Here is a 26,265-nt window from a genome sequence, read left to right as displayed (position 1 = left end):
AAAGCAAGGCAAGGCAAAAAGGCACGGCAACGAATTTAGCGCCCTCTTATCGGTTGGTTTTGAGTCTTGAGTCGCCTTTGGAACTGGGTTATGTTTACTATTATTCAAACCACCACCACCACCGTCGCCACCGACGCGTACATTCGCTACACGGATGTGAGTCAGTCAGGTCTCCGCAGAGAGAGAGAGAGAGAGAGAGAGAGAGAGAGAGAGAGAGAGAGAGAGAGAGAGAGAGAGAGAGAGAGAGAGAGAGAGAGAGAAGTTGGCCGCCTGTGTACCTGCATCCGCCCCCTCCGAAGTTGCAGAGAAACGCCGCAACCCCACAGGTGTTTGCTGGCCCACCACCCCCCACGAGGCTCCAGCCATTTCGACTTCCGGTTGCCCCCGGCGTGCCGACAGGGGCGGGAGCCGGAAGCTCGTCACGCGAGAACTATACTTTCGACGTCGTAAATTCAATTTGATAGGGTATAGGGGCTGTTTTTTATTTTTTTATTTTATCGATGTAATACAACGCACGTACCTGTACATACTGTACACATACGATCGTCGTCCAATCTGACAATGTATATGTACGAATAGTGATAAACTCGAGATTTTGTGAAAAGCCGTAAGGATAACCTGAAAATTGTCAGAGATATCGACGACGTTGTACGATACATTCAAAGATCGCGAATTACGTCAATTGATCTGATCCATGCTAATCTCTTAATCGTTCTATAGATCGTTTGTAAATTGAAACCCATCGTATTATATTATACACATGTATTTAAGTAAGCGATTGTGTGATAATGAAATTGATAAAAAAAAAAAAAAAAAAAACAAAAAACGAAAAAACTTCACTATAGGTACAGTAAAACTTATCAGGTTTCACCTGAATTATAATTGAAAATCGAGACAAATTATGCAGAAATTAATTGTAGGACGGCAGGTTTCAGATCCGTGAAAATTAGCTAAAGTTAGAGGAGGAGGGAGGAGGAGGTGTGATTCCGCTAAAACGAGTTTACCAAACTTCTGCCAAATGTCATTATTTTACAACTACATGTGTACATACATATGATTTAAATTCGCCGACTGGCTGTAATCAGCGCGTGTCCCAGACTGAACTACTCGATCGCTGTAAATATTATAATCGCGTAGCTGTCGGACAATAAGATTTTTATTACCGACCCGACGGTCGGAAAATCTGACAAATCGCAAAAAAATTCTTTCTCAAACAACTTTTTCACTTGAAAATTACAAAATTTCAAATCTCCACTAAATACCGACGCAAAATTTACATCACAAATTGTCACATATACTTAACGACATATATGTATATGAAAATCAAGGCTTATATGTACATACGATGTGTCATCGAAATGAGCCAAGTCTTCGAGACGAATGCGTGATTGGTAGTTGAATGAAACACGGATCTTCTATTAATTTATGCAAAATCCCCGATGCGACATGTTCCCGGAATTGGAAAGTCGCGAACAAAGCGTAACGAGGAAAACAAATTTTCAAAATAAATTTGGAAAAAAAAAGGTGTACATAGACGACGCGTGAAATTAAACCTCCTGTTTCTTTTTCCTTCTTTTATTTTCTTCCGTATCTTGCTTTCCGCACACACGCGTTTACACGCACGATATACTTGAGATAAAATACTTTCCATTTCGCGGTACAAATCTCGGTGCGCGCGCAAACGAGAATTCTAATACGCGGTTTAGCGAGATGGAGGAAAAACGAAGAAAATGTAAAAAAAAAAAAAAAAAAAGGTGCGTGCTCGCGCGATTCTTCCGAGTATACAAGGGAGAGAGACTGGGCAGGGGACGAGGGGTGGGGGTGGGGGGGGAGGGGGAGGGTTTCGGGGTATGACGAGAGAAAAGATCCATATAGCTCAATTCTATTAAAATCCTGGCTCTGGTAGCATGCCAATTCTATTCTATCGAGCGAAGGCGTTCGTATTGTGTGCGCTAATTTCGTTACGTATTCTCACACTCGTATAGCTTATACGCGGTATACCAATTTACACACATGTCACCCATACGTGCGCACAGTGTTTACATACGTGGGTATATATTGAACGTACATATGTGTGTTTCTCTCTCTCTGTGTGTATGCGTGCACGTCTCTGCAGGACAGAAACCATTTTTTCCGGCCAAATATTACACATAGAAATAATTATTCGCGGTGTCGAAAACTCTACATTATTGAGCATTTCTTAAATTATACAAACATTATAATCGATGTATTAAACATTCCTATTACATACAGTATATAATATACATGCGGTTTTGTATTCAAATGAACGTCGTTACTACACAGCATCCCTCAATATATATATATATATACGTACACGAGTGACGTTCTTGATTGAATTGTTTTTTACGAAGCGTATGATGTTTGAAATCATAAAAAAAAAAACAAAGAATGAACATCAATGAAAAAATCCTATGACACTTTTACACGTACATATATAACAGATTTTAGTACAATTGTAAAGACGTTTTTTTTTTAAATTATACAGTTTACTATGGCATTACTATAGGTACTTGTAGAATCTCGGGAATTTCAATTATAGCTCGAGAATCTCGAGGTTCGACACCTGTTGAGACGTTACACGATTAGAAAGGTATGAATAAGTGCAAAAGAAAAATAACAACAACAACAACAACAACAATAATAATAATAATAATAATAATATAGGAAAAACAGAAGGCAAAAAAAAGCGGTGGCCTTTCCTGCATTATAGAGCTAGATAGTTGCAAATCGGCGCTGGTATGTTTGTAAGCGGCGCTGAAAGAAAAATATAAACGATACGTCTAAAAATAGTACAGCATACCTCTCGCCTTTGGGATAATACGTCTGCGCTGTAAGATGTGAGTTAAAAATTACGATATGATTTACATGCGCGAGTATTTGTGCATCATGCGAAACCACGGCGGGGAGAGAAAGAGAGAGAGAGAGAGAGAGAGAGAGAGAGAGAGAGAGAGAGAGAGAGAGAAAGAGAGAGAGAGAGATGGAGATTGGTCGTGAGTGTCAAAGCTTGTATATACATATATACGGTATATCTACGTTATAACAAAGTCGAAATATACGAATGATCGGATAACTGTTTGAAATTTTTTTGTTTTTATAGCAATTTCATGAAGAAGCGACCGCTGAAAAGAAACAGAAAATTTCTACCGGCGTGGTATATTTGTAAATCAATGTTATTTCTTTCTGTGGCAAAGTAATTGTTTATTTTAGTCGACTTTAAAATGACCGTTCTGTATCAATGTTTAAAAAACAAATACTTGGCTAAATTCAGATGAAGAAAAAAATATCGACAAAGTTGAAGATGTAAGAAAAAAATTATCTTTTTTTTTTTGCTTTCGTTAGAATAAAAAGTGTTCAAATAATACTTGATCGGTCACTTTCTTTTTCGTCAACTTCCATAAAAAAAAAAAAAGAGAGAGAGAGAGAGAGAGAGAGAGAGTAAAATCAAAATTTCGAAAAATTAATATAACCCCGATTTGTTGTAAGCAGAGATTGCGATAATTGGTTTGCGTATCGCTCACTGGTTAGGATATAAAATAACGATTTATTCGCAACACTTTAATCAATATTTTCTCTCGCACGTAAACAACAATATTTATATCACGTATGCACGTAGATTATATAAACGTATGACCGCAAATAGCGAAACAAATCATTCTTTATATTCGAGCATCAACGTGTAGTACAAATATTGGGAATCTAATTTCTTCTAGCTAACAATAAATACACGGTATACTTTGTGCGACCGAAAATGATTCTAAAAATATTAACATTGTGAAAGAAAAAAAAATAAAAGTTCGGGATAAATTCACCGTTTCGCTTCGAGTTCGTGCTGGGACTTTGACAGGTAGTAATTGTCAAAAATTTCCATCCAATATTACGATTTCAGTGGCAAAAGTTAACCCGGTGAAAAGCGGCTTCGAGCCAGCGATATTTCGAGATTCGATGTGACATGTCTTCGGTAGAAGGGGAACGTATATACGACATATGTACATGGATATATACGTACGTACATGACACCGCGCGTGTATAATTATATTGTCTGCAGAGTGTACGAAAATAAAAATCCGATTACATTCGGGGTCGAGAAGAATTAACGACTGATTAAGAATAAACTTTTTTACGTGCAGAGAAGGCGCGTACGTCAAATGCACGTATCGTACATATTAAATACAGGTTGTTCAATGCAACCAAGAACTTAGATTCCAGAACTATTCCACAAGTTTCATTTGGTTTTCTTATGAATTTTTAACGACAGGATAATTCGGTCGAGTATTGAATCAAAAAATTTATACAGCTGTTTATATACGGAGTGAATATTGTTGACGACCGCACGGCTCGTCGTCTGCGAAAATTTAACGCATTCAAGGCCGTGTATTACAAATGAAATCCAAGTTTTCAATCAAAAATCTATTACGTCAACTTTTCCAGAATGAATTAAAATATTCCAGCACTTTTCCTAGACTTTTCCCTGGATAATCGTCATACTGTCGAGTTGAAAGAAATGGCTCGTTTTGTAACAATATATCTACATAACTTAACAACGAACCGCACTGCAAGTTACATACGTGCATAACTACGTCAGCCTTTGAGCTTTTTCTCATACATGGTTTCAATCACGCAATCACCGAGTTCTTTGGAAGGGTGCTGAGAATACGTGATCCTCTCGGCATTCCGACCGAAATTGATTTCGGTAGTTTAGAAAAATTGATGTCTTCATTTGAAAACGTAAATTATACGCGTTCGATCCGTCAAAAATCCAATTGTCATGTAGGTATAATATGATTTATCCGCGGGGTTAAACACTGTACAAAAGTAGCGTGCACTGATTACAATGATAAGAGGAGTTACGGAAATATTGTAAGGATTGCAGCAGTATTGCAAAGATTGCACAGAGATTAGAAAAGATTAGAGATTGCGAGGATAAGAAAAAAAAAAAAAAAATTACAAATATTACAAAATATTACAGGGATTGCAGGATAGTCGCAAAGATTGCGGCAAGATTGGAAAATATTACAAACGATTGCATAGATTACAAGGATTACAGACAATTACAAAAATTGCGGGGATGACAAAAGATTACAGGAAATTACAGGGAGATTGTAAAAGATTACGAACTGTAAAACAGGTTGCAGGGATTACAAGATATTACAAAAATTGTAATAATTACGACAGATTAGAGGGATTACAGGAGATTACAAAGCTTGAAAACTATTACAGAGATTAGAAGAATTGCTAAATATCGCGAAAATGGCAGGGGTTGGAAAAGATTTCAGGAAATTACACAAGGATTACAAAGATTACAAAGAATACACGAGACTACAGTAACTCGTGTACACCGGATTACAAAAGTGACTAACCCCTCGCATTTCTCGTACGAATACATATTGTACACATATTATATACTGTAATAAATTTCTCGTACGCATCAGAGTAACCGAAATTTCGAAAAAAAATGTCCTCCTACATTTCCTTCCATTAAAATTATCGCAAATTCAGAAATCATGCCAATAACCGAAGACCTGCGCCATGACGTGTGTACAGTACAATTAAACGTAAGATGCAAAATCGAGGAAACATTAGCTATTAGAAATCCAATTCCTACGATTCGTTTACAATACTTGTTTGTCTTTCTTCTACGCGGAAACACAAGTACACAGGTATACTTACAACACGCCTATAACGTGAATTAAGGATAAAACGAAGACAAAGGAGAAGAAGAAAAAATTAAGAAAAACTCGTACCTACAAGATGTAAAGTTACAAGCGAGAGATTAGGAATATAAATGGCGGCACCGGCCGACCTCGAAGATCGGTAAAACCGATAGGTGGAAGCCGGTACCTACACAGTTCCAAGGTACGTATAAACGTCTATCTGCACAGGTTGAATTTCAAGGCCGCAGGTGGATTACACCACCATCACCACCATCGCTACACCGTGCCGGTCAGTAATGAAATTTCCGGAAGCGAGATCGAGCCTTGACGCGAAAACCTGGTGAACCTAGTAAAAGTCTCGCTATACCTACCACGCTTACGATCAATCACCCATGAATATACAAATCCAAACCTGAATCGGATGACTTGAAAATCCGGTGCGAATTTGATCGTTTCATTGTCTCGTCAAACATTTCCGGAAGTTGCAATTTTAACTGCAACTGCAGCGGCGTCGAGCCCCGGTCGTAATGTTGTTATTATTATATTTAAACAATAAATTACAAATATCTACCGATATTATTATTCTACTACGTATCAACTTTCGTGTTTCAATACGTAAAGCACAAACAATTATTGCGTACAACAGCTTGAGCAGAAGAATTGAAAAATTATACAATGTACAGCTTTTGGTATTTTTTGTCAATATTCTGGATAATATTACAATCGTGAAAAAGAAATTGAGAAAAGAAATATCTGCGACGATTTCTCTTTTTCTTGCATAGGTACGCGTACGCGTGAAGTAAATTTCGCTATGCAATTCTGGAAAAACATAAATAATATGTATGTATAAATCGATTTATATATGGTTTAACACGTTATATAGCTACACTGTACGTAATATAAAGCTGCCCACGGATTGAAATTCAAATAAAATGATTCATGATTGAGTACCGAGGCGCAAATAGGCGACGATCTGCGGTATGTTGTACATGTGGGTCATTTTATACGCCTACGTGACATACGATGTTTCGCAAAGTATACCTATATACGCATACCATACGCACACGTAACACGAGAACCGATAAACGATAAATTATACATTTTTCATACACGTTGTCATCTCGTTTACACGATTCAGGGCTCGTACTTCGTGCACCTAATACGTCGCACTCGCGTTTGCATTATCCCGCAAAGCCTGATATATTATTACGACTGCAGTACTTTGTTGTCAAAGGGATTATAAATGGCTATTAGTTTGAAACGAAAAGAATAAAAGAAAAAAAAAAAAAAAAAAACAAATTCATAATCTATAACTTCGATGCTTTATACCGTGCTCGAAGGATAGAAATATCACGTCTACGTCCAATTATTGAATCGCGAGGCAATGTAGGCAAATTTTTCGCCAATTTCCCCGTCGCATTGCAGACTTTTCAACGGTGAAAAGACAATGACTAAAAATTTCTCGTTACAAGTTTGTTGTTTGTTGAATATGCTCGATTTCACCCGACTGATTGATTCGATTTCATGGAAATACGTGCAACATGGTCTTGCCCAGTTACGTAAAAAAAATTTCAATCGCAATAAATTTGAAAATGGTGAAAACGTCGTAACGGCTAAATTTAGAAGCGGCAACCGAGGCCGAGTAATCATTAAAACGAGTTTCAAATCACGCAAGCATATACGTATATACATGTATACATACGTATATGCATGTATACGTGATAGTCGATTAGCCTCACTATTCTTATTGACCGCGAATCGGATGTCATAAGCACAAGTTAAACTTTATTCTTACAATCCGTTGAATACGTATAACATTTATAGAATGGCTGAGTTACGTGTACATGTTGTAATACATTGCCTTTGTACCAGTAAAGTCGATAATTTATCAGATCGAAGTCATTTGCAGTTGACGAGGAGCCGTCTTCGTTTCTTTCCGTAGATTTGCGCAATATTGCGCAATGTTAATCCTTCGCGATTATCTTGTACAAGGGCCAAAGACGCGTTCGACGTAAAATCATCATATATATATTGCATAATTTGTTGTTATGTTATAATTATCATACATAAATACACCTGGCTGTAACAATATTGTCAAATTCGTAACTTCAACCCCACCCCGTGTTGTACATTTAAATATAGATAGTCGTACATAAATATAGCTTTATCTTGATACAGTGGTAGGTATAAGTACATATATATATATATATATATATACGCGATCAACAACGTATAGAACGGTGCGGAATGATCGTGATTCAAGATTTTAAAAAGGCGAGAGAGAAGGAAAAGAAAGATGGAAAGCAAAAACGCGCGATCGCAGACAAATTCTGTACTAATATGTAAAACAAAACTTTACAGAGTTGCATTTGTTAACATTTCGTTTCTTGCAAGAAAGAAAGAGCAAAAAAAAAAAAAAAAAACAGACCAATATCCACGTCTATCCGTATTTTCTCTATAAAAAAGTATTAAATCCGTACTTGTAAGTAAATAAACAAATAAATGAATAAATAAATTGCCCGTGCATAACTCTCTCTTTTTTGTGACCAAAAAAAAATTTTATTTTTTTTTCGTTCACGTCTGCGTCGAATTCGTGCAGATTAATTGGCGAAAAATGGTGCAAGGGTGAAAGGGTGACAGGGGATGCAGGATGCAGGGCAACAGACGGGCATCTACGACGTACATAATACGACGCCGAGTGGTCGGATGGGAGGGAGGTGAGGGAGGTGAGGGTGTTATATAAATAGAAGCGGTCAATGCTGCTATGGGAACATGCGACGCGAGGCGAGACGAGGGGTGGAAAATTGGATACAGTCGACACGACGCGGGAGAAACGCGAACGCGGATGGCGGCGTTTTCCACATCGCGAGAATTCGATGCAGCGATTGAAGAAGCCGTGAAACCGCGCTATATTCGCCGAATGTTGGAAACAATCGTTACACACATGGTTCGTGTAATACCGTTCGCGAATCTGAAATTCTCCGACTTTTACGGAATACGTTATTTATTCTCGAGGCTGAGAACAGGATTTTCTGATTAACGACGATTTTCTCACACATCGATATACCAATACCTTCAACGTTACCTACTGACAATTTACAAATGCAAGCCTGCGATTTTACGCGAGCGAAAAAAAATTAAAGAACGTTCGGTATTACGTGCAATGTACGTTGAATTGTAAAGTGAAGCGACGAAACAGAATTTTAATTGAAATTTGTTTTTTTTTTTTGTTTTTTTTCCCCTCTCTCTCTCTCGCAAAATCGACGATACTTCGTATTCAAGAACGAATTTATCTCTTCGACGGATTAAAAAATTCCATTTTCATGTACGAAATTCCCTGTTTTTTCCCTGTGGGTACGAACACCCTGAATTGAAATCGTCGAAAATCGTCAGCGACATTTTTCTTGTACGCCTCTTGTTGCACACATTTTTTTGTGCAATTGTAATTGCAAATCAGGCCGTCGCATGATATTTTTATTTTACAAAATACGGAGAATTTGAAAACAATTTCGATACATATTTCTCGTTTTCTCCCGACTTTCCCGCAAACAAAATAGTTTTTCTTCTCGTTCTCTCTTTCTATCGCCGAGTTGGCGTTGGTCCGTGCACAACGAGGGTTTTGAAGGTTGAAGGTTGATCGACGAAGGGGGGATGAGGGAGGGGGACGTCCACGTGCTGGTCGGCAAGGCCGTGCTCACGGCCGTACCTATTGATCGAGGCGCCCCTCCCCGCAACCCCCTTGCTTAACGCCCAACCCCCGATACGGAACGAATTTTACTGGGTTTGATAGTAGATTGAGAATTTATCAAAGTACGCAAATCTGCGGTTAAAGTTATGCGGAGACTTTTTTTTTCTCCTTCTTTCTTTATTTGTTATTTTTTTTTTTTCTTACAACAGCATATACCGCGATACTCCATGCTTCGTTTGGAAATATATGGCTGGAAAATTATTATTGAAATAAATGAATAAGGGAAAAAAAAAAAAAAACCCAATTCATCTCGTCAAAAATATAAATCTCGACGTTACTTCGAATTCGACTCACTTAGCACCGCAATGTTTTTACACAACCGTAGATCGGTTGGTGGGAAAATTCTATTCGAGAATTGAAGACATATTGAAATCTTCTATCTTGAAATTTATTGAGCGGATTACTTACGCATTTTCAAATAAAAATCATCGTAACAGCAGCTTATAGAAATGTATTGAATAAAATTTTTGGCGTAGGTGCTAAATGTAAGAATATTATATGTCGCGATAAAATTAATGAATAGCTGATTTTTTTGATGTTTTTTTTTTTTTTTTTGCCAACCAGCCTTCTCAAGCACGCACATTTTGCGTTGTCGTAATTATGTGTGTTTTTGCATTAAAATATACAAGAGCCATCTATACTATATATGTATACGGTATTATTAGTAATTGAAAATACAGAAAAATCGAATTGAATAGAAGTTTAAAAAACGCAAATTTATATTTTATTGCTTTTTTATCACTTTTCAATCACTTTTTTACCTGTAGCTTCTAAATCGAAATCTTGCCCAATTTCATCTTGGTCTTAAAATTTTCGTTTTCAACAACGAATTTACGAGAAGACTGTGAAGCCAATCGATCGGGGCTATCGATTCGATGATTGGGTTTTCGTGTTATTAGGAGCAGTAAAACGAAACCGGTGGTCCAAAAAATCAAAGACTCGGTGATCGGGGGTTTCTTTTTTTTGTCATCTTGGAGACTACACCGTATTTGAGAATAAAAATAAAAATTCGCAAATGATGAGGGTTATGTACAGGTGGATTTAAGGTGGAATGTCTCATATGCACGTATATATAGCCTATCGTTATGTAAACCGAAGAAAACTATATGAGACCCTATATCATGAATATAAATAGCTAAATAATGTATCTATTAGGTGTATCAAACGGCGAGTCGACTCCACGCAGTAAAGTTTGGAAATTCCATTTACCAGTCTATATAATTACGTAAACAACTAGGGTATAATAATATATGTATCGTTAATCATGTACGAAAACATTTCTTATTATAGTCCGTAGAGCTGTACTGCACACAATACATATATCTACATATACATTTGGCAAACTTGATTTCTGCACGATTTACGACCCGAAATCAAATCCACGATGCTTCTTACACATTGCCGTATTATTTTTTTTTTTTTTTTTAATTTTGTCGACAATCTCAAAAATTCTTGCATTTTTACGATCACTTTGAAATCTTATATTCTGGACTAGGAAAGAAGGGGCGGGGCAAATACAAAAAAAAAAAAAAAAAAACTGCGATTCGCTGTGTTACATAGGATATATACACATTATGAAACGAATAATTGGTAGGCGGTTTGCAAAACGCAACACAACATATAACGACTTCTTACGATAAAATTTACCAACGATATTCTTGAGGAAAAATAATCAGATTTCAATCCGATAGATCGAATGAACTCACCCGGTTTGTGTAAAAACGCCGAGTCTTCAAACGGGGTGAAAAATCCCGTTGTTTTCATCCCTGCCCTTCTATATATTTAATCGTGAATCCTGACCCTCTCCTTCCCTCTCTCTCTCTCTTTCTCTCTCTTCTCTCCCACCTTTTTCTACCCATATCTCCGTTTAACTCTTACGCCAGGCGAGGCGAGGGAAAAAAAAACGTGCGCGATAAAATGAATCGGCCGAGAATATCGTCGAAATCATTCCGCAGTTTATCGCTATTCCGGAACATCGAACACGAAAAGAGAACTTACCACCTTTATCGAGTTGGAAAGAAAGAAACTTTCGTTTATCGAACTTTATCATGTATGACTCTGTATCATATTATATATACAGATGTTTGCAGAACTTTATGAAAAAAGTTTCTGCGCAGAAAGATTGCGAAGAAGAGGAAAAATGAAAAAACAAAAGCGATTTTCGATAACGCAAACAATTCTGCAATACATGTGACGAACCTTGCGAAAGTCTTATTCGCGTTTATTTCAATTGATCCTCGATCGTGATTTTCGCTGCTAGACGAAAAGGTTTTTGGAAAAAATACAAAGTCGATAATTTTTTCAGAAACGGTATAATCGGACGAAACAGATAACGATGAACTTGTAAATACAGACCAAAGAAAGCACTTATTTTATTGTTAGGCCTAAAATCGCAAGCTCTGCATATAAAATCTAGCAATTGTTTATATAATATCGATGTACATATCTGATAAACCTGCGCAAAGTTGTACCGAGAAAGTAAATTACACACGTTAAAGTATGGATGTTGTATATACGTACATATCTGCAAGTAACAGTAAGTGGAGCGTTGCACTCGAGCTTCTTGCACCTTTTATACTGCTTGGGAATAAAATAATTACGCGGTCGTAAAAGGCAATTATTTCCCCTACGCAATATACACAGTAAATACGCTCAACGACGTTGAAATTCCTTCATAAATATAGAATATAGTTACACGGAACCGTTTTTAAATGCAGACGTAGAGTTCAAAAGTCTGTACATAGATTCTATGTAACTTTAGTTGTACGTTACCACGTGTAATACGTAATGAATCCACGGTTTAGAAATCGTAAGAATAAAACCTCTTCAAGTAGAAAACATAAATATCACCAAACAGATCGGAAATATAAACAAAATCAATAATTGTTCAAAACACTGGTATAAAAAAAAAAAAAGAAAAAAAGAAAAAATCACGAAATAAATACGGATATTTAATTTCTCTGCGTACACGTAATATTAATCTCCGTGTAGCATTATTTCGTAATACACATCGGCGCGTATAATATTGACCTAGAAAAATATTTCTCAATTTATACCGTAATAAATCATACCGCATGTGTGATATTAAATCGAATTGACTTGTACCACCAACTGTAATAACTCGAGGGAAGGAAAAAAAAAAAATGAAGAATTGTAGAAAAAACGGGCGGCGCGATTGAAAAAATTTATGCGATAAGAAAACGCTGAAAACACGAAATTCCCTCGAGTATACACGTGGAGCATTGCGTATAGGTGTAGGGTAGAGGTGTATACGAGCCCGACAAAGCACGGCGTGTATAATCTTTACGATTCATTTTTCCAGGTTAGAATAGTCGTAAATTTTCTATAAATAGCGCTGTCATAGACCACCGTCTGTGTGATAACGAGGTTTGCGCGATGAACGATGGCTAAATACGTGTGATGTACGTATTTTGTTATGCATATAAATAATACGCATATTGTAATTAAAGAGAAAGAAAAATATTGTTTTCGTTCCTTTTGCCGCCTGAAATGTTGGTGTTTGATGAAAAAGATGATAATAGAGAGAAAAAGATCCTCCCAAAAGATGAGCTCTCCAGCCAAAGTCTAAAATAGTAGCTCGTTTGATTTTTATTTCCCATTAATTTGACATGGGGAAAAATTTCAGTCTTCGTTAAATGTTAAAACAATCGTAAGCTGTGAGCAATATTTTTTCAAATTCACGCATAAATCCTTGAAGCTGATTCTTCAAACTTTCCAAACCTTCGTAGGAAAGCATAAAACTTATCGTCGTTAAATCACACTATAACGATTATCTCTTTTTCGGTAAAAATTTGTAGTCATATTTAAATATGACTTTAATGTCTGCTATAATTATGATAGCTAATCGTGATCTGTTTTTTACCGATAAACTCGAGAACAAGTGGACCGATTTACGTGAAACTTGCATCGAATTGTTCCTCAAGTCTGCCCGGACAACAAAGGCTGTATAAGTCGTGGAAACTTGGTCCAATTAGTATTTTCTTTACATGATATTATACGTATATGTACCTATATGTGCGATGCAATCCTATGACGATCATATAGATATGTAAGTATATGAGAAACATCGCCACACGGTCGTGCAATTTAAATAATTGCCTGATGCGCGAACGTTGAGTATAACTTGAAACTATGAAGAGTGATATGGTGATATCACTAATTTCTGAACAATTGATTATTTATATATTTGCGTGTATGAATTACATAAGGCCGTTAAACTTTAGCGAGTGTAGAAAATGAGACAAGTTTCCGGGATGCGGTTGAGCGAAAGAAGGAGGAAATAGAAAAGAAAAAAAAGAACCGGAAATGATAACGTACCAACAACGATAAAAGTGAATAAAAATACACTTGACTAATCAAAAATAATGTGTATATAAACTTGCGAAGACTTGAAGACGACCCGAGATTTTCTTCCAACGTATATAATAAATGTAATCGTTACACGTAGAAAGTTAATTTCAGTATCGTTGCAAACACAATTAGGGATTGTAAACATGCCTGTAAGAAGCATGTAATATAAGAAAATTTATCGAGAAAAAAGAAACAACTAAACCCTCAAGCTCAGATATTTTATACAAATAATACATTACGTCAATATTCGTAACCGCAAGAAACAACTTAATTGAATTTTTTACACCTCCAAGGGACCGTAGACTTTAGTATTCGATATTAATAGCAACTCGATACCTCTACCAGTTTCCGAGATAAAGGTTCTCGACGGATAGACGGACAACAAAGTGATCCTTCAAGGGTTCCGGTTTTTTCCTTTTCCAGGCACGGAACCCTAAAAAGAGAGAACCAAGAGAGGGTCGACGTAATACGGAAATGCCGAGGAGGGCAGCGAATTGTAATAACGTATCCTTAAACAAGCCTATGTAGGTCACAGGTATAACGTATAAATAATTCGGTCGAAGAAGAAAAACAAGAACGTAAGAAAAAAAAACAAAAAAAAAAACGATATAGATTGGAAGGAAAAATTTCTAACGGTATCAAGAATATTCCTCACAACGATATGTCCGTGATATACGGTATAATTAATAATCGGTGCATGTTTTTCACGTGCACGAAAAGATTGTATAGAGAAAAGATACTAAGAATATTATTGTATGAAAAACAATCGCATAATTGAAATGCTGAAAAAAAAAAAAATATATATAAAGCAAAAGAAAGAATAAAGAAAAATTATTCAAATATGTCTTATCATTTCACATGAAACAATCCGCATGCCTTTATACATGCAAATACTTACAAACCGATCAAATTAAACTTTACTACTCGCACGTGTGAATCTCGTCGTCGCGACATTGTAATTAATTAACAACTGTCAACATTGGTAATAAAATTGTATTATTATACACGATGCAATACGAATTGTAACGTACATAGCTCCCTGAATACAGCCGCGTATAACAAACATTAGTTCGTTGAACCCGCGTTAAAAATGAGCGTATTGTTTCGTCCGCGGTACAGACGGCGGTATCGAACTTCCGGTGATACGGCGTCCCAGCAATGCGGAATCCGCGCGACGTTGATTCCGGGGCGATTCTCTCGGCTTTGCGCGTTGAAATCGAGCTTCGGCTAATCCGAGTTACGCCTTCGACGCCTCGTTCTCACAATCAGTCAGTCTTATCCCTCGGATTTCAACGGGATTATCGCAACGCTGGACCACGCCTCGACAAGGAGAGACTGGGAGGTCTACAAGAGAGTTTGCTCGGAGTGTCGCAGTGCGAAATACCTCGCTTTTCGCGAACTTACAGGCCTTTGGCGTTTCGCAGACCGAGGAAAAAGCCAAGGCTCTTGCCGAGGCTGTCGAGGCAGCTGGAATTAATTCGTTCGTTCGTTCACTCGACTATGTACTCATTTATTCATTCGATAACTAAATCACTCATTCCTTCGTTCATTCGTTCATTCAGTCATTTACTCACTCATTTATTTTTTTCATTAATTAAATTGAATTAATTATTCACTCGTTAGCTAACTCACTCATTCGCCCACACGTCGTTCATTCGTTCATTAATTTATTCGTTTGATCGTTCATCCACTCACACTGTCAGAATTCAAGGACGGAACTTGAGCTAAGGATGTGTGAGCTTTTTTACGTGGACAGCTAACCCGGAATTCGACGAGCGAAAATTGTAGCTGATAAAATCTGCGGAGATATCAACAATCCTACTAGTTTCCGTCTGTTTTCCTTAACAAGGTATGAAATTTTCATCTTTGAAAAGTAGAAAGATACGTTACGCGCCTCGAAAATAAACCAATCGATAATACGTAACAAACAAACATGCATATGTATATAATACAAGCATACGCGTACACTTGTACACGATTGTAGAGTGAAACCGTCGAACGATGCAACTATATGTATGATTATATAAAAAATAACAATTAATAATTGATAAGCTAGATTCGTTTGCGATAAGACTTTCATTATTTTCTCTGCATACCGATATTCTTTTTCCTCTCCATTATTGTTATTTAATAAAAGCTAAAATGTTGTTTTACAACCTGCACGTCTCGCACTCGACAAAATCATGCGAGGCGAATCAACCGACTAGTCATAATGTACTTAAAATGTACATAACATACGGCGATATAATTCTTAGCGCACGTGCGCTGCAACGTTATTCCGTAGGTAACGGCAATTTGTTCTCACTAGGTTATACGTATTTTATACAGATAACGTAGAGCAGGGTATAACGCATGTGATCAGCGACTAATCGAGTCTGTGTTAATTAAATTAACACGTGCACTGCTGCAACACCGGCAAGCCTGAAGCGTGAAGGGAAAATTTCCTATTATTCCGCCCAAACTCCCGATCGTATCGCACGCATCGTATCGACGAGGAATTGTATACACGACTGTAATACGGATAGCAATGTTATCATGATACATAACACACACGTGGTTAGTGACAATATATACGTGTGTGTGTGTGTGTGTGTGTATATATCGTATACCATTTCGATCTGAGTCTGACCCTTGACCTCTCGGATTGGACCCGCGTTTTTTTTTTACGACTGTTCTCACTTTGAAAGGCACTCGGTGTTTTTCCTTTTTTTTTTTTATAACTCGATTTGAATTTTCTACTATTTTTCAAAACAACTTCATCGATCGACACAATTTAAACGTTTGTGTAAAATTCAGAAAAATCACGTCTCAGATATCGAAAATTTTAAACTTTGAGAATAAAAGGTTTGAAAAATTAGAAACTCAAGTGATTTTATCATGGATGGTTGGTAAAACATTTTCACACGTCACACCAGATTATTGAAATGTTTTTTTTGCAAATTTTTCGGAACCATTTCACCATTTGCAATTGTTTTTCATTGGCAATATAAAAAAAAACGAAAAAGTGAAACGTATGAAAAAAAATTTCAAAAATCCGTGCTAACGTATAAAAATATTTGAAAACAACCATCCCGTACCAAAATAACTCCCGCTGCTGATTTTTATTTTTCATATTTTACACATATATATGTATTAAATACATAATTGTAGTTACGCAGCGTAATATTATTACTAGTAGTATTATTACCATCGTTATTATTATTGTAACTATTATTATGTACCGACTCTGTTACATGCAATGTATAGTACGTGTACTCGGTACAGTTATATGCAAATGGCGAAGAGAGTTACAAGACGTGACATTGTTGTTACTTACTGGCCAACGTATATAATAATACGTCTGATCGCGAACGTTGACAAGTACAAGTAGACAAACATCGCCGGCTACAGATCACCAGCGACACCGCGACTGCCGAGATTCCAACCCCTACATATATGTGTGTGTGTGTATATCTATATGTATGTAAGCAATTTCCTCGGCAATTTCTCATTCGTCGTTTCCCCGACGCATGTGCGGACAGCAGCAGCGAATAAATACAATACAAGTACGTACCTGACGTACGTAATTTGCAATTTTGCAAAAGTAATTTTATTGATTATCGATTTGTTCCGAAAAATAAATTTTCAATATCTCGCAATAATCGTCAGGTTCGACAAGTTTGATGAATTGACTTTCCCTGACCGCGATTACACATTTTTCCTGAGAAAAATCCGAAATAACAGTTGTATCTGACAAATAATACCTCGAACGAATCGGTATTGAAAAGTACTCTCATTATACGTTCAACGGTGCATGTAACGTGGAAACGAGCACGTGGATTAATACTGCTCTTAGAATTTCGCCGTTTCGTGGGGGAAGCTTCGTTCGTTTTTCTTTCGCATACCACCGCGAAAAAATTCCAAACTTTTTCCCTCGCTCTCCTGACTTTCCCTGATCAAGCACAATGATCATATCGTACGTACGTGTACTAAAAACTAATTGAAATTTATATAATTAATTGTAAGACTAAAGGAAAATTCAACAATGAATTAAATTTTTTTAACATTACAACGTGTTGCCGTTTTTACACTTGTACGATTTTACGAATGTATATATATATAGATGTATAATAAACATATGTATGTATGTATGTATGCATACAATTATACATGCATATATATATATATATATATATATATATATGTAGGTATGTATAAACGTAAATGTAGAAGCTATATAGACACCTTCCTCGTAACGGGCTTGTCCTTGTCGTTATTTTCGTGGGCACCTAAGAATATCGTACGTCAACGCAGATGTTACGATGTGGGTTTTATGAACCGTTAATTCGGAGGGGGGGCCTACAATTCCTGCACCCCCCCGCGATTAATCTATTCTCAGCGCCAATAACTTTACTCCACCGTATGTATGCATATATATTATACATGTGTATATATATATATATATAATATATATATAAAACGACGACATAAACTTCAATCTGGGTGGCGGAAAAAAAATAAAAATTCATCCCCAAAAACTAAAAGCAGGTATTGGAATTAATTCACCAAGTCCTCGATATTGCAAGTTTTGCATACCTTCATGTAAAGTTATTACACACACCTACGTGATGTGTCGTACATATATTTAAAACGACGACGTTCGTTAAATGATGTGAAATATTGTTCACCGTTTTTTAAAATAAATCATTGGCGTCGCACCTGCGCGCATGTGTAATATACTCACGTATCTGGAATATAGTTATACGCATACATACGTTACATGTACACATCGATGGAATCCGCGACTGAACGAGACAGGAGTTATTTTAAAAACTTGGCACGGTATTTCCGGTATAATAATAGCGTTGGATATTGGACGAGGGGTGGGGGTGGGGGGGGGATGTTAAGAAACAAGAGTGTGTATAATATCGTCAGAAGAGTAAAGAAATTTGACAAAAAATAAAAAAAAAAAAAAAAACTGAAAATAAAAATAAGCACGATAAAAGTTTCGACATTTCGTCGCCAATTCTTATGACAGATATGTTACATACGGTGTAATTGTTGTGGGAAAAATCCTGTACAACAACCATTCGCAATAACAACAACAACGATAACGTCTGAGACTAGGGTTATTTCGTAACACCATCCAACGAACCGCAAAGAAAGAGAATTGCGCCGAGGCGGCGGCAGCAGGACTCCCATTCATACGTGGAAACCCGCCAAAGATCGTTCGCTAAATTCGTATCCTGGAGGCGTTGGAGTAACATGGCAGGGAAAACTCGGCGAGAAGTGTTACGGCAAAGCGGAGTAAATTAAGCGGAGGAAACGTCAAGGGTTTCCTTCCTTCTTCACCTCCTCCCACTTCTACTTTCCGCCGACTTACGTAACGACGCGACCGTTTCATTCATATATTATTATACGACATACACGCATGACGTGTTATACGTATCAACAGATGCCGAAAACACCAGCCGAACCTCGTTACGCGTCATCTAACTTTTGACATTTCGCTAATTCACCTCCTCCTTCTCCGAGTTTTCGCGGTCGTGTGGTTTTTTTGTTTTTTTTTTTTCTGCCCCATCCCTCCTTTTTTTGCGCTAATTAAAATCCGCTAATTGCTACCGAGTTACACGGTAAAATAATTGTAGGTGTGAGAACGATACGAACGAACGAACGAAACAAGAACAACGACGATAATAACTTGTCGATAGGTTGCGAAGTTAAGAAACGCAAAATAAAATTACGATACTACAAAAATTCTCATTCTCTGTGTAATAATCATATTATGGACAGCAGCGAGCATTCGTTATCAGTTGAATTAGTTATATTCATGAAATATAACGATTAATCGTTAGGAAAAATGATTTCTCACGTCTGAACTCATTAATATTTAACAACTCGAGCTCCTTTGGAAGATTTTTTTCTTTCGTCAAAGTTATTTACTATCATATCTGCCTTAGTAGATTGATAACGAATATTTATGTTTATTTGTTTATTTTCTTTTTTTTTTCTTTTACCTTCTCACGTAAATTCGCAACGTGTACGACGAACGATTTTCGTGATGTCTTTTTAAATGTAAAATCAATTTTATATCTCAGACTTTTATTGCTCTTGTTGTTTTTGTTTATACGATTTGTAAGACGGGTAAATCTTGCAAGCTCCGGACATTACAGTTTTCTGCGTACACCTCACAGATAAAACATATTACATACATATATATGCATATGCAGTACGTAACTACATGCGTGAAATAATAAAAATAGACGGAGAGAAAGAAAACCGTGGAAATATGTGCATTTAAACTACCTGCCCACAGCCGTACAATACATATATGCATGTGTGGTTTAAACGGTGTGTGTAAGTATAAAGTCGGTGCAGCTCAAGTTATTATAAAACGCGTAACATGCATATATTATACATACGCACATATGTATAAATACGGGGGAGGTGGGATGCGTGCAAGTGTGTCTAAAAATAGAAGTGCAGCCGACGAAGCATTCGAAGTTGATGAGGAATCGCCTGGCGAGCACGGTGTCTGCACGTGAATTATTTAAACGTTCGCGTAACACGAAGTTTCATATGAAATGACAATTCTACGCCCGTATATGCGTGAAATATCACCGCCGTCGTCATCGTTATCGCCGTATAGGAAACCGACTCTGACCGCGTAAACGTGTAATATTATATTTAGAATAAACTCGTTGCGAGATGGTACAAAATTATGAGGCTAAGGTTAGTAACGTTAGCGTAACGAAACATCGCGTCGATTCATTCGCGTCAATTTATTGCCGATTATCGCGTTAAATAGTTTGTGGAAAAGAGGAACTCGGATGTACCTTCGTTCACCTTTTTCAATGAAATATTTTTTCTACCAGTTCTCGATACACCGCCAAATACCCTGTAAAATTTACAGTAACATCAAATGTGTCGAATTGAGAGAAAGAAATAATTTCCATGTTTTTTTTTTTTCTTTGCGCTGAAAACGGCCTTTCCGATGCCGTTAGAAATATAACACATATTGCATTGAATAGTTCGCGTAAAGACAAAACTCTTTTCTACTGGACTTGTTTTTCGTCAGACTTCGACCTTCCGTGATAAATTTAAAAAATCTGAACAAATTCACAGAGAGTAACTTCAAGTAGTACTACTGTACAACAAACTATCGAACAGATCCGAGATGACAAAAAAAAAAAAAAAAATAAAGAAAAGTAGCCGAGTTGACGGGGAATGCCCTATATGTTTCCTTGTTATAATTCCTGAAACTGATAAACAACGATTTCGTCCGGTGAAACAACTCGCCGTTGTGACTATAGGTTTTGAATCGTATTGTACATTGTTATACAGGACTCATTAACGAAACGTGTCACGATCAGACGTACCTACGGTACAAGAGGCAATTAAATCGCATTAGGGTGCAACCACCGTTATAAATAGAAACTTATTATTGTTAATTAATCCTTGAATTTATCGACAGAGTTAATAATGTATAACAATAAAATACACTGTGGTTAAGCAGTGCGATTGAAACCTTGAGTATTAATTATTATACCAGAACGAGACGACTGCAGCAGGCGGCCGCGCAAAGTTGAATTAGGTATCTCGGTTATTATACTCTCCACCTATTTAATCCTTTAACGGCCAAGCATCATTCCCGTTGAAGAAAATCATTTTTCTCTATCAAAATGTTTGAACAATTAAACTTGTGAAAAATAGATTTCTTTCAATTTTCACACCCAAAATCAAAAGTTTGTCAAATGAAATTATTCAGCGAACACATTCTTCGGAGTGCGTTACTATTTTTCAAATTATATCAGAATTTTTAAATTGAAATTGAAGAAAATATAGTTTTTTAAATAGCCGTTTCGTCGTCGTAGCAAATACGCTACAACGGCAGTCAAAACGGTTGACAGTTTTGCTTGTTTTGTTTTCTTTTCTCACACCGTAGAATTCTCATTACGTCAGTTATGCGAAAAAAACAATTAGAGAAGGTGTGAAAAAGAGAAAAAAAAATTAAGCGAGATGGTTTCGGCGACTGCGTTACCTAACGAGTTATAAATATAACGGAAGAAGGCAAAATAAATAATTTACACAAAACCGTACAACGTGTTTCTCTCGGGAAATCGCCCCCCCCCCCGCAAACTCAACCTTGGCTCTGGTAATAATCGAAGAATTGGATTAATTAATGAAAGTGAAGCGTAGAACGATCGGAATGAATGAGAGAGGAGCATAAATCTTTGCTCGTATATACAAACACCAGTACGTGTAGTATACTGATTGGATTTCTTTTCCTGTCTTTATCTTTCGTTCGAAGATTACCGAGGAACTTGAGGTCAACAATATCGAGCAGTGAGAATAAAAGGGATAAACGTAATCGTCCGATGTGAGATTCTCACCTTCCACTGCAATCGTCATCGTCGTCGTCGTCGTTGTAGGGGGTGGAGGCGGCGGCGGCGGCGGCGGCGGCGGCGGCGGGTGATCACTAGACATTCTGTTCGTTCGAAAGTCCACTTCGCACTGCATTTAACATCCCTAACTCATCCATCCACCGGCACACTTTGTTTCTTTATCGTCGTCGCGTGTGTTCGCGGTTAGTTTCTGTACTATAAGACAAGGAAAAGTATAGAAATTCGAACGAAGACAACTAGCCGCGCTTTTCGCAACATCAACGTTGTTACAAAAATGAGAAAGAAGAAGAAGCGACGTTTGTAAGCGGTTTATGCCGGAGAGCGAAGGCGGATCGAAGAACGGGAAGATTATTTCAAAGATTCTTGAATAAAAACACTCGCGTTTTAACGTGAACATCGAAGCTCAGTTCCGATAAACTCAACGGTGGAGGAATGGCAGCCTGTGGATGATAAATGGTTCATTCTCAGCCTCGAATCGACTCGTTGTTAAAATACTGACGAATGAAACATCGTGTGCCTATAATTCTCTTTGCCAGAACATGGAACGCGGATTCTCCTGTACTTCCGAATCGATTAAATCGCTGAAATTATACTAGTTATGACTACGCGCTCCGACAATTATACCCACTCGTTTATATCGCGCACACTATGCTATTCGTATTATGTCCTAAGCACGCGATAGCAAGTACGGGACTTGCTCATCGGGCACGATGTCGATTCGTTCGTTGGGTAAATTTATTTCGCGCGGAAATGAATCTGCACCTCGATTCCTCAGATTTGACGATAATTCTGGTGAAGCTGCGTTGGGTATAATATGTATGTACGTACGCGTAAAATACATCGGAACATTGACACGTTGGTCTATTAATAAATACGCGTGTGAACGCACCTATGGACCAAACCGTGGAAATGAAAATAGACACGCGATTCGTCGGTTCTTCCAATGATCGCTGGGTCTTTCCTGGCCTATTTCCGCACAAACCGGCTGCTGAGGGAACGGCAAAGATATACGCAAAACGCGTGCGTCTGCGTGTACTTGTACATGATCAACTTTTCCGATTCACGTTTTAAATTCTGTAATACGATCTCCCGGATTGCCGTTCTTCGCAGGTTTTAAAAATGTGTACATCTTGATGCGATAACAAACTGGCAAACTTCTCGGATAAGGCTTTATATCTCCCCCCATCCCCCTTCTCGCGCAGAAAAAAAAGGATAAAAATTCTGCCGCCGTACACCGAGTCCGAGGAACGATAATTGATCGATCGAATCAATGATATGTCGACGATTGTTTGTAAACAACGGCTTCTCCCGTGCGATCGATCGAGAAGAAAGAATGTCCGTATCAATGGAGGAGAGCGGGGAGGTTCGGTCGGTAAGGAAGAACGCCGGGCTCTGGGATAGCCGATGGTGTTACGTTAGGGGAACAGCGGACAAGTGCATCAAGGTCGCGGAGATTCGAGCCTGCACTCGAGTCTCTCTGAGATGTATACGTTAGATATGGCTACTTAGGAAGGAATTTTTTAAGAAGCAAACGGTTGAAACAGGATATTATTACACGTGCGCTCGATATTACGACGACCGTAATGACGATCGAATAACTGATAACTACAGGTAATAAACGATGCATTACCTCGATGATAATCGAAGTGACCACGCGACTATGCTTAGGCTATTACACGTGTGTGTGTGTGTGTGTGTGTGTGTAAATAGGTGCGGCAGCTGACTGACAATGAACCGATCGAGATGTATATGTACGTATTTGCATAGATCGTACGCGTATGCGTGCGGCACGTGTATACAAGTCTATAAATAGAGAAAGGAGGGAAAAAACAAGGGGCACAGGAAGTTGATCGCACAATCCGCCGTGCAGAGTTCCAACTATATACACTTGTCGAAAGAGAAGTAGCCGGTATTTCGATAATCGTCGTCTCGAGTTCCTTGCGTAAAAACACGGTATTGCGATGGTACGAAAGTACGATGGAATTGTGTAACGAGAGGTTTACGATACGCGTTTTTGTATATCGTAAGCTGCGCGTCGGCCGAACCGAACGACGAGCGTGGAAGGAAATTGTTGACCTGTGACGTAGAGAGAGCGCAGGCTGCATTTATCGTCGGCATGCAACCGCGATGCATGGAATAAAATATACACGAGTGAGCGAGGAGCGTTGATAAGGAGTGCATTTATTATTATCATATTTGCGTTTACGCACCGCAAGCACAAATACAATCCGCCGCGACGATCCGAATGCAAACGAAGAACTGACGATGAACAACAACAAACCACCGTATAAAGTATAATGGATATTCAATCTATACCGGAGACGCGTAGGTGATGCGTGAAAACGAAACTGGACCGAGAAATTTTGTAATCTTCAATAAGCAGGCCGATATTAGAGGCTCGAATTCGCGGAGTTACGCTGGCGGAGAGTCGATTTGCAAAAAAGGAAGGAAGCGATTAAAAAAGTAAATAAAAGGGAGACGCGAGTACCTAGTCACGTTTTGAGAAAAGACTGCGTTACAGCCAGTAGTCTGGGATAAATTGGAGCGTCGTGATTGGTCCGCGGGCACCGTCTGCATTCCAATGACTGGTGCACATTCCTACGAAAGGGGGGCTGCCGGGTAATATGACGGGGGTTACGCCGTACGGCGGGAGATCGAGAACGAGAAGCAGAGCACGAGCAGCGCCGAGTTAACAAGTGTTAAAACACGAGCCGAGCGGCAGCCAGTGTCGCGGGTTAGTCAAAACAGCAACGCGAAACAAACGAGGATTAGGGATAGGATTCGGAGTAGAATGATCCGACCTCGCGGGCGAGGAGGGGGGGGGGGGGGGGGGGGGGTTTGACGACACTTTGGAAGGGAGGAACGATCGCCGTTGACGCCGATTCGCTAAGCGGGGTGGAGAACAATAGAACGCGGCGATGGGTTGATCCGTGATCGTCCAAGAACGCAGTAAAAGACTTGAAACACTTGTACGCGGGCACGGAACCCCGGGGGGATCGCGAACCTGTCAATTTCGGCTGTTTCGACGGTTTCGACCTACCTCACTTAGCGACGAGCCGTAACCACGATACCGGAGTTTGTACACGATCACAAACTAGTTGTACGCAGATCCAACTTGCTAATCACCAGCTTAACAGGTCCCACAAACAATATACAGAGGAATCATCCTCCGTCCCACTAAGCGAATCCTACGTAGGCATGTAGGTTGTACAACACAGGGACAGCGGGCACAAAAACAATGCGACCGCGATGCTACCTCGCTGCGGTTTCACAAACTACGCAGCAGTTCCATCTTCCCGTGGGATGTTTGACGGCGACGCGATCGTGAAAACTCGCGTGACGAACAACGGGGAGAGACGGGCGGCGCGCATGCGTGGTAATAAATAATACAGGCGGCTGGTTTCAGGGACGGGGAATTTACATTCTTTCACATTCTTTGCCCCCTATTCACTCCGTATACTTATCTCGATATCGGAGACGTTTTTTTCTAACCTGTAAACGTCGATCGCTCGCTTGACCTCAGCCGTATAATCGACGGGGTCGGTTTCAGCGCCGCCAACGGCTTGCAGTTGAACTTCGTACCCTGACATGTCGGAGTCGTAGTTAGTGGAATAAATTGAACGTAATATAAATTTTGTTGATAATATAAGCCGATTAGTTGTCCAGAGCCAACCGCAGTATGGTCAGTTTTTAAAACCGACAAGCTGTACGCTAATTCGTTTTTTTTTATATTTACTTTAAATTCCTGCACGTGAGTATGGCGTAATGTCAGTTTTTAGTATTCATATTTATATGCAACAGTCTGCGTTTTGCCTGCAACACTTCATCCAGATAAACAAATTTATGTATGCGATCCTTTTGTTATTACGATGTACCCAGATCGCGAACAATTGTGAGTTCGGTGGCCTTTCGCTTCCTAAAGTATTCTACCTGATGACTAATCACTGTTCCATTCCATTTTCAAATATGCCTCGACAGTAACTAGTTATCGCAATATCGGTCATTTTTTCAAAGGCTCGCGTATCATAAATCACTTGACGGAATAATTTTTACACATGTCCACTGTCAATCACTGTCACTTACCTAGATG

The 26,265-nt window shown here is 38.4% G+C and overlaps 1 protein-coding gene across 13 annotated transcripts in view; it reads right to left on the bottom strand.

The window, feature by feature from the left end:
• Positions 1 to 25,443, bottom strand: part of HDAC4 (histone deacetylase 4) — a 106,082-nt gene extending 80,639 nt beyond the window's left edge. For 9 of the 13 annotated variants that reach the window (XM_069133522.1, XM_046611966.2, XM_046611968.2 and 6 more), the window contains exons 1-2: positions 25,216 to 25,442; positions 22,164 to 22,370 (exon numbers count right to left, since the gene is read on the bottom strand). Coding sequence is in view for 9 of the 13 variants with exons in the window: in XM_046611966.2 (XP_046467922.1) it covers positions 22,164 to 22,290 (127 nt within the window). In the remaining 4 variants the exon portion in view is untranslated. Of the gene's footprint in view, positions 1 to 22,163; positions 22,371 to 25,215 lie in introns of all 13 variants that reach the window. The other 4 variants (XM_069133530.1, XM_069133528.1, XM_069133529.1 and 1 more) reach the window with 2 other exon arrangements.
• Positions 25,444 to 26,265: the final 822 nt, after the last annotated feature.

The sequence above is a fragment of the Neodiprion pinetum genome, chromosome 2, assembly GCF_021155775.2.
Source record: "Neodiprion pinetum isolate iyNeoPine1 chromosome 2, iyNeoPine1.2, whole genome shotgun sequence".
In the NCBI taxonomy this organism is placed as follows: domain Eukaryota; kingdom Metazoa; phylum Arthropoda; class Insecta; order Hymenoptera; family Diprionidae; genus Neodiprion; species Neodiprion pinetum.
Note: the sequence above shows the minus strand (reverse complement) of the source record. Positions and strands in the feature narration are given on the sequence as shown.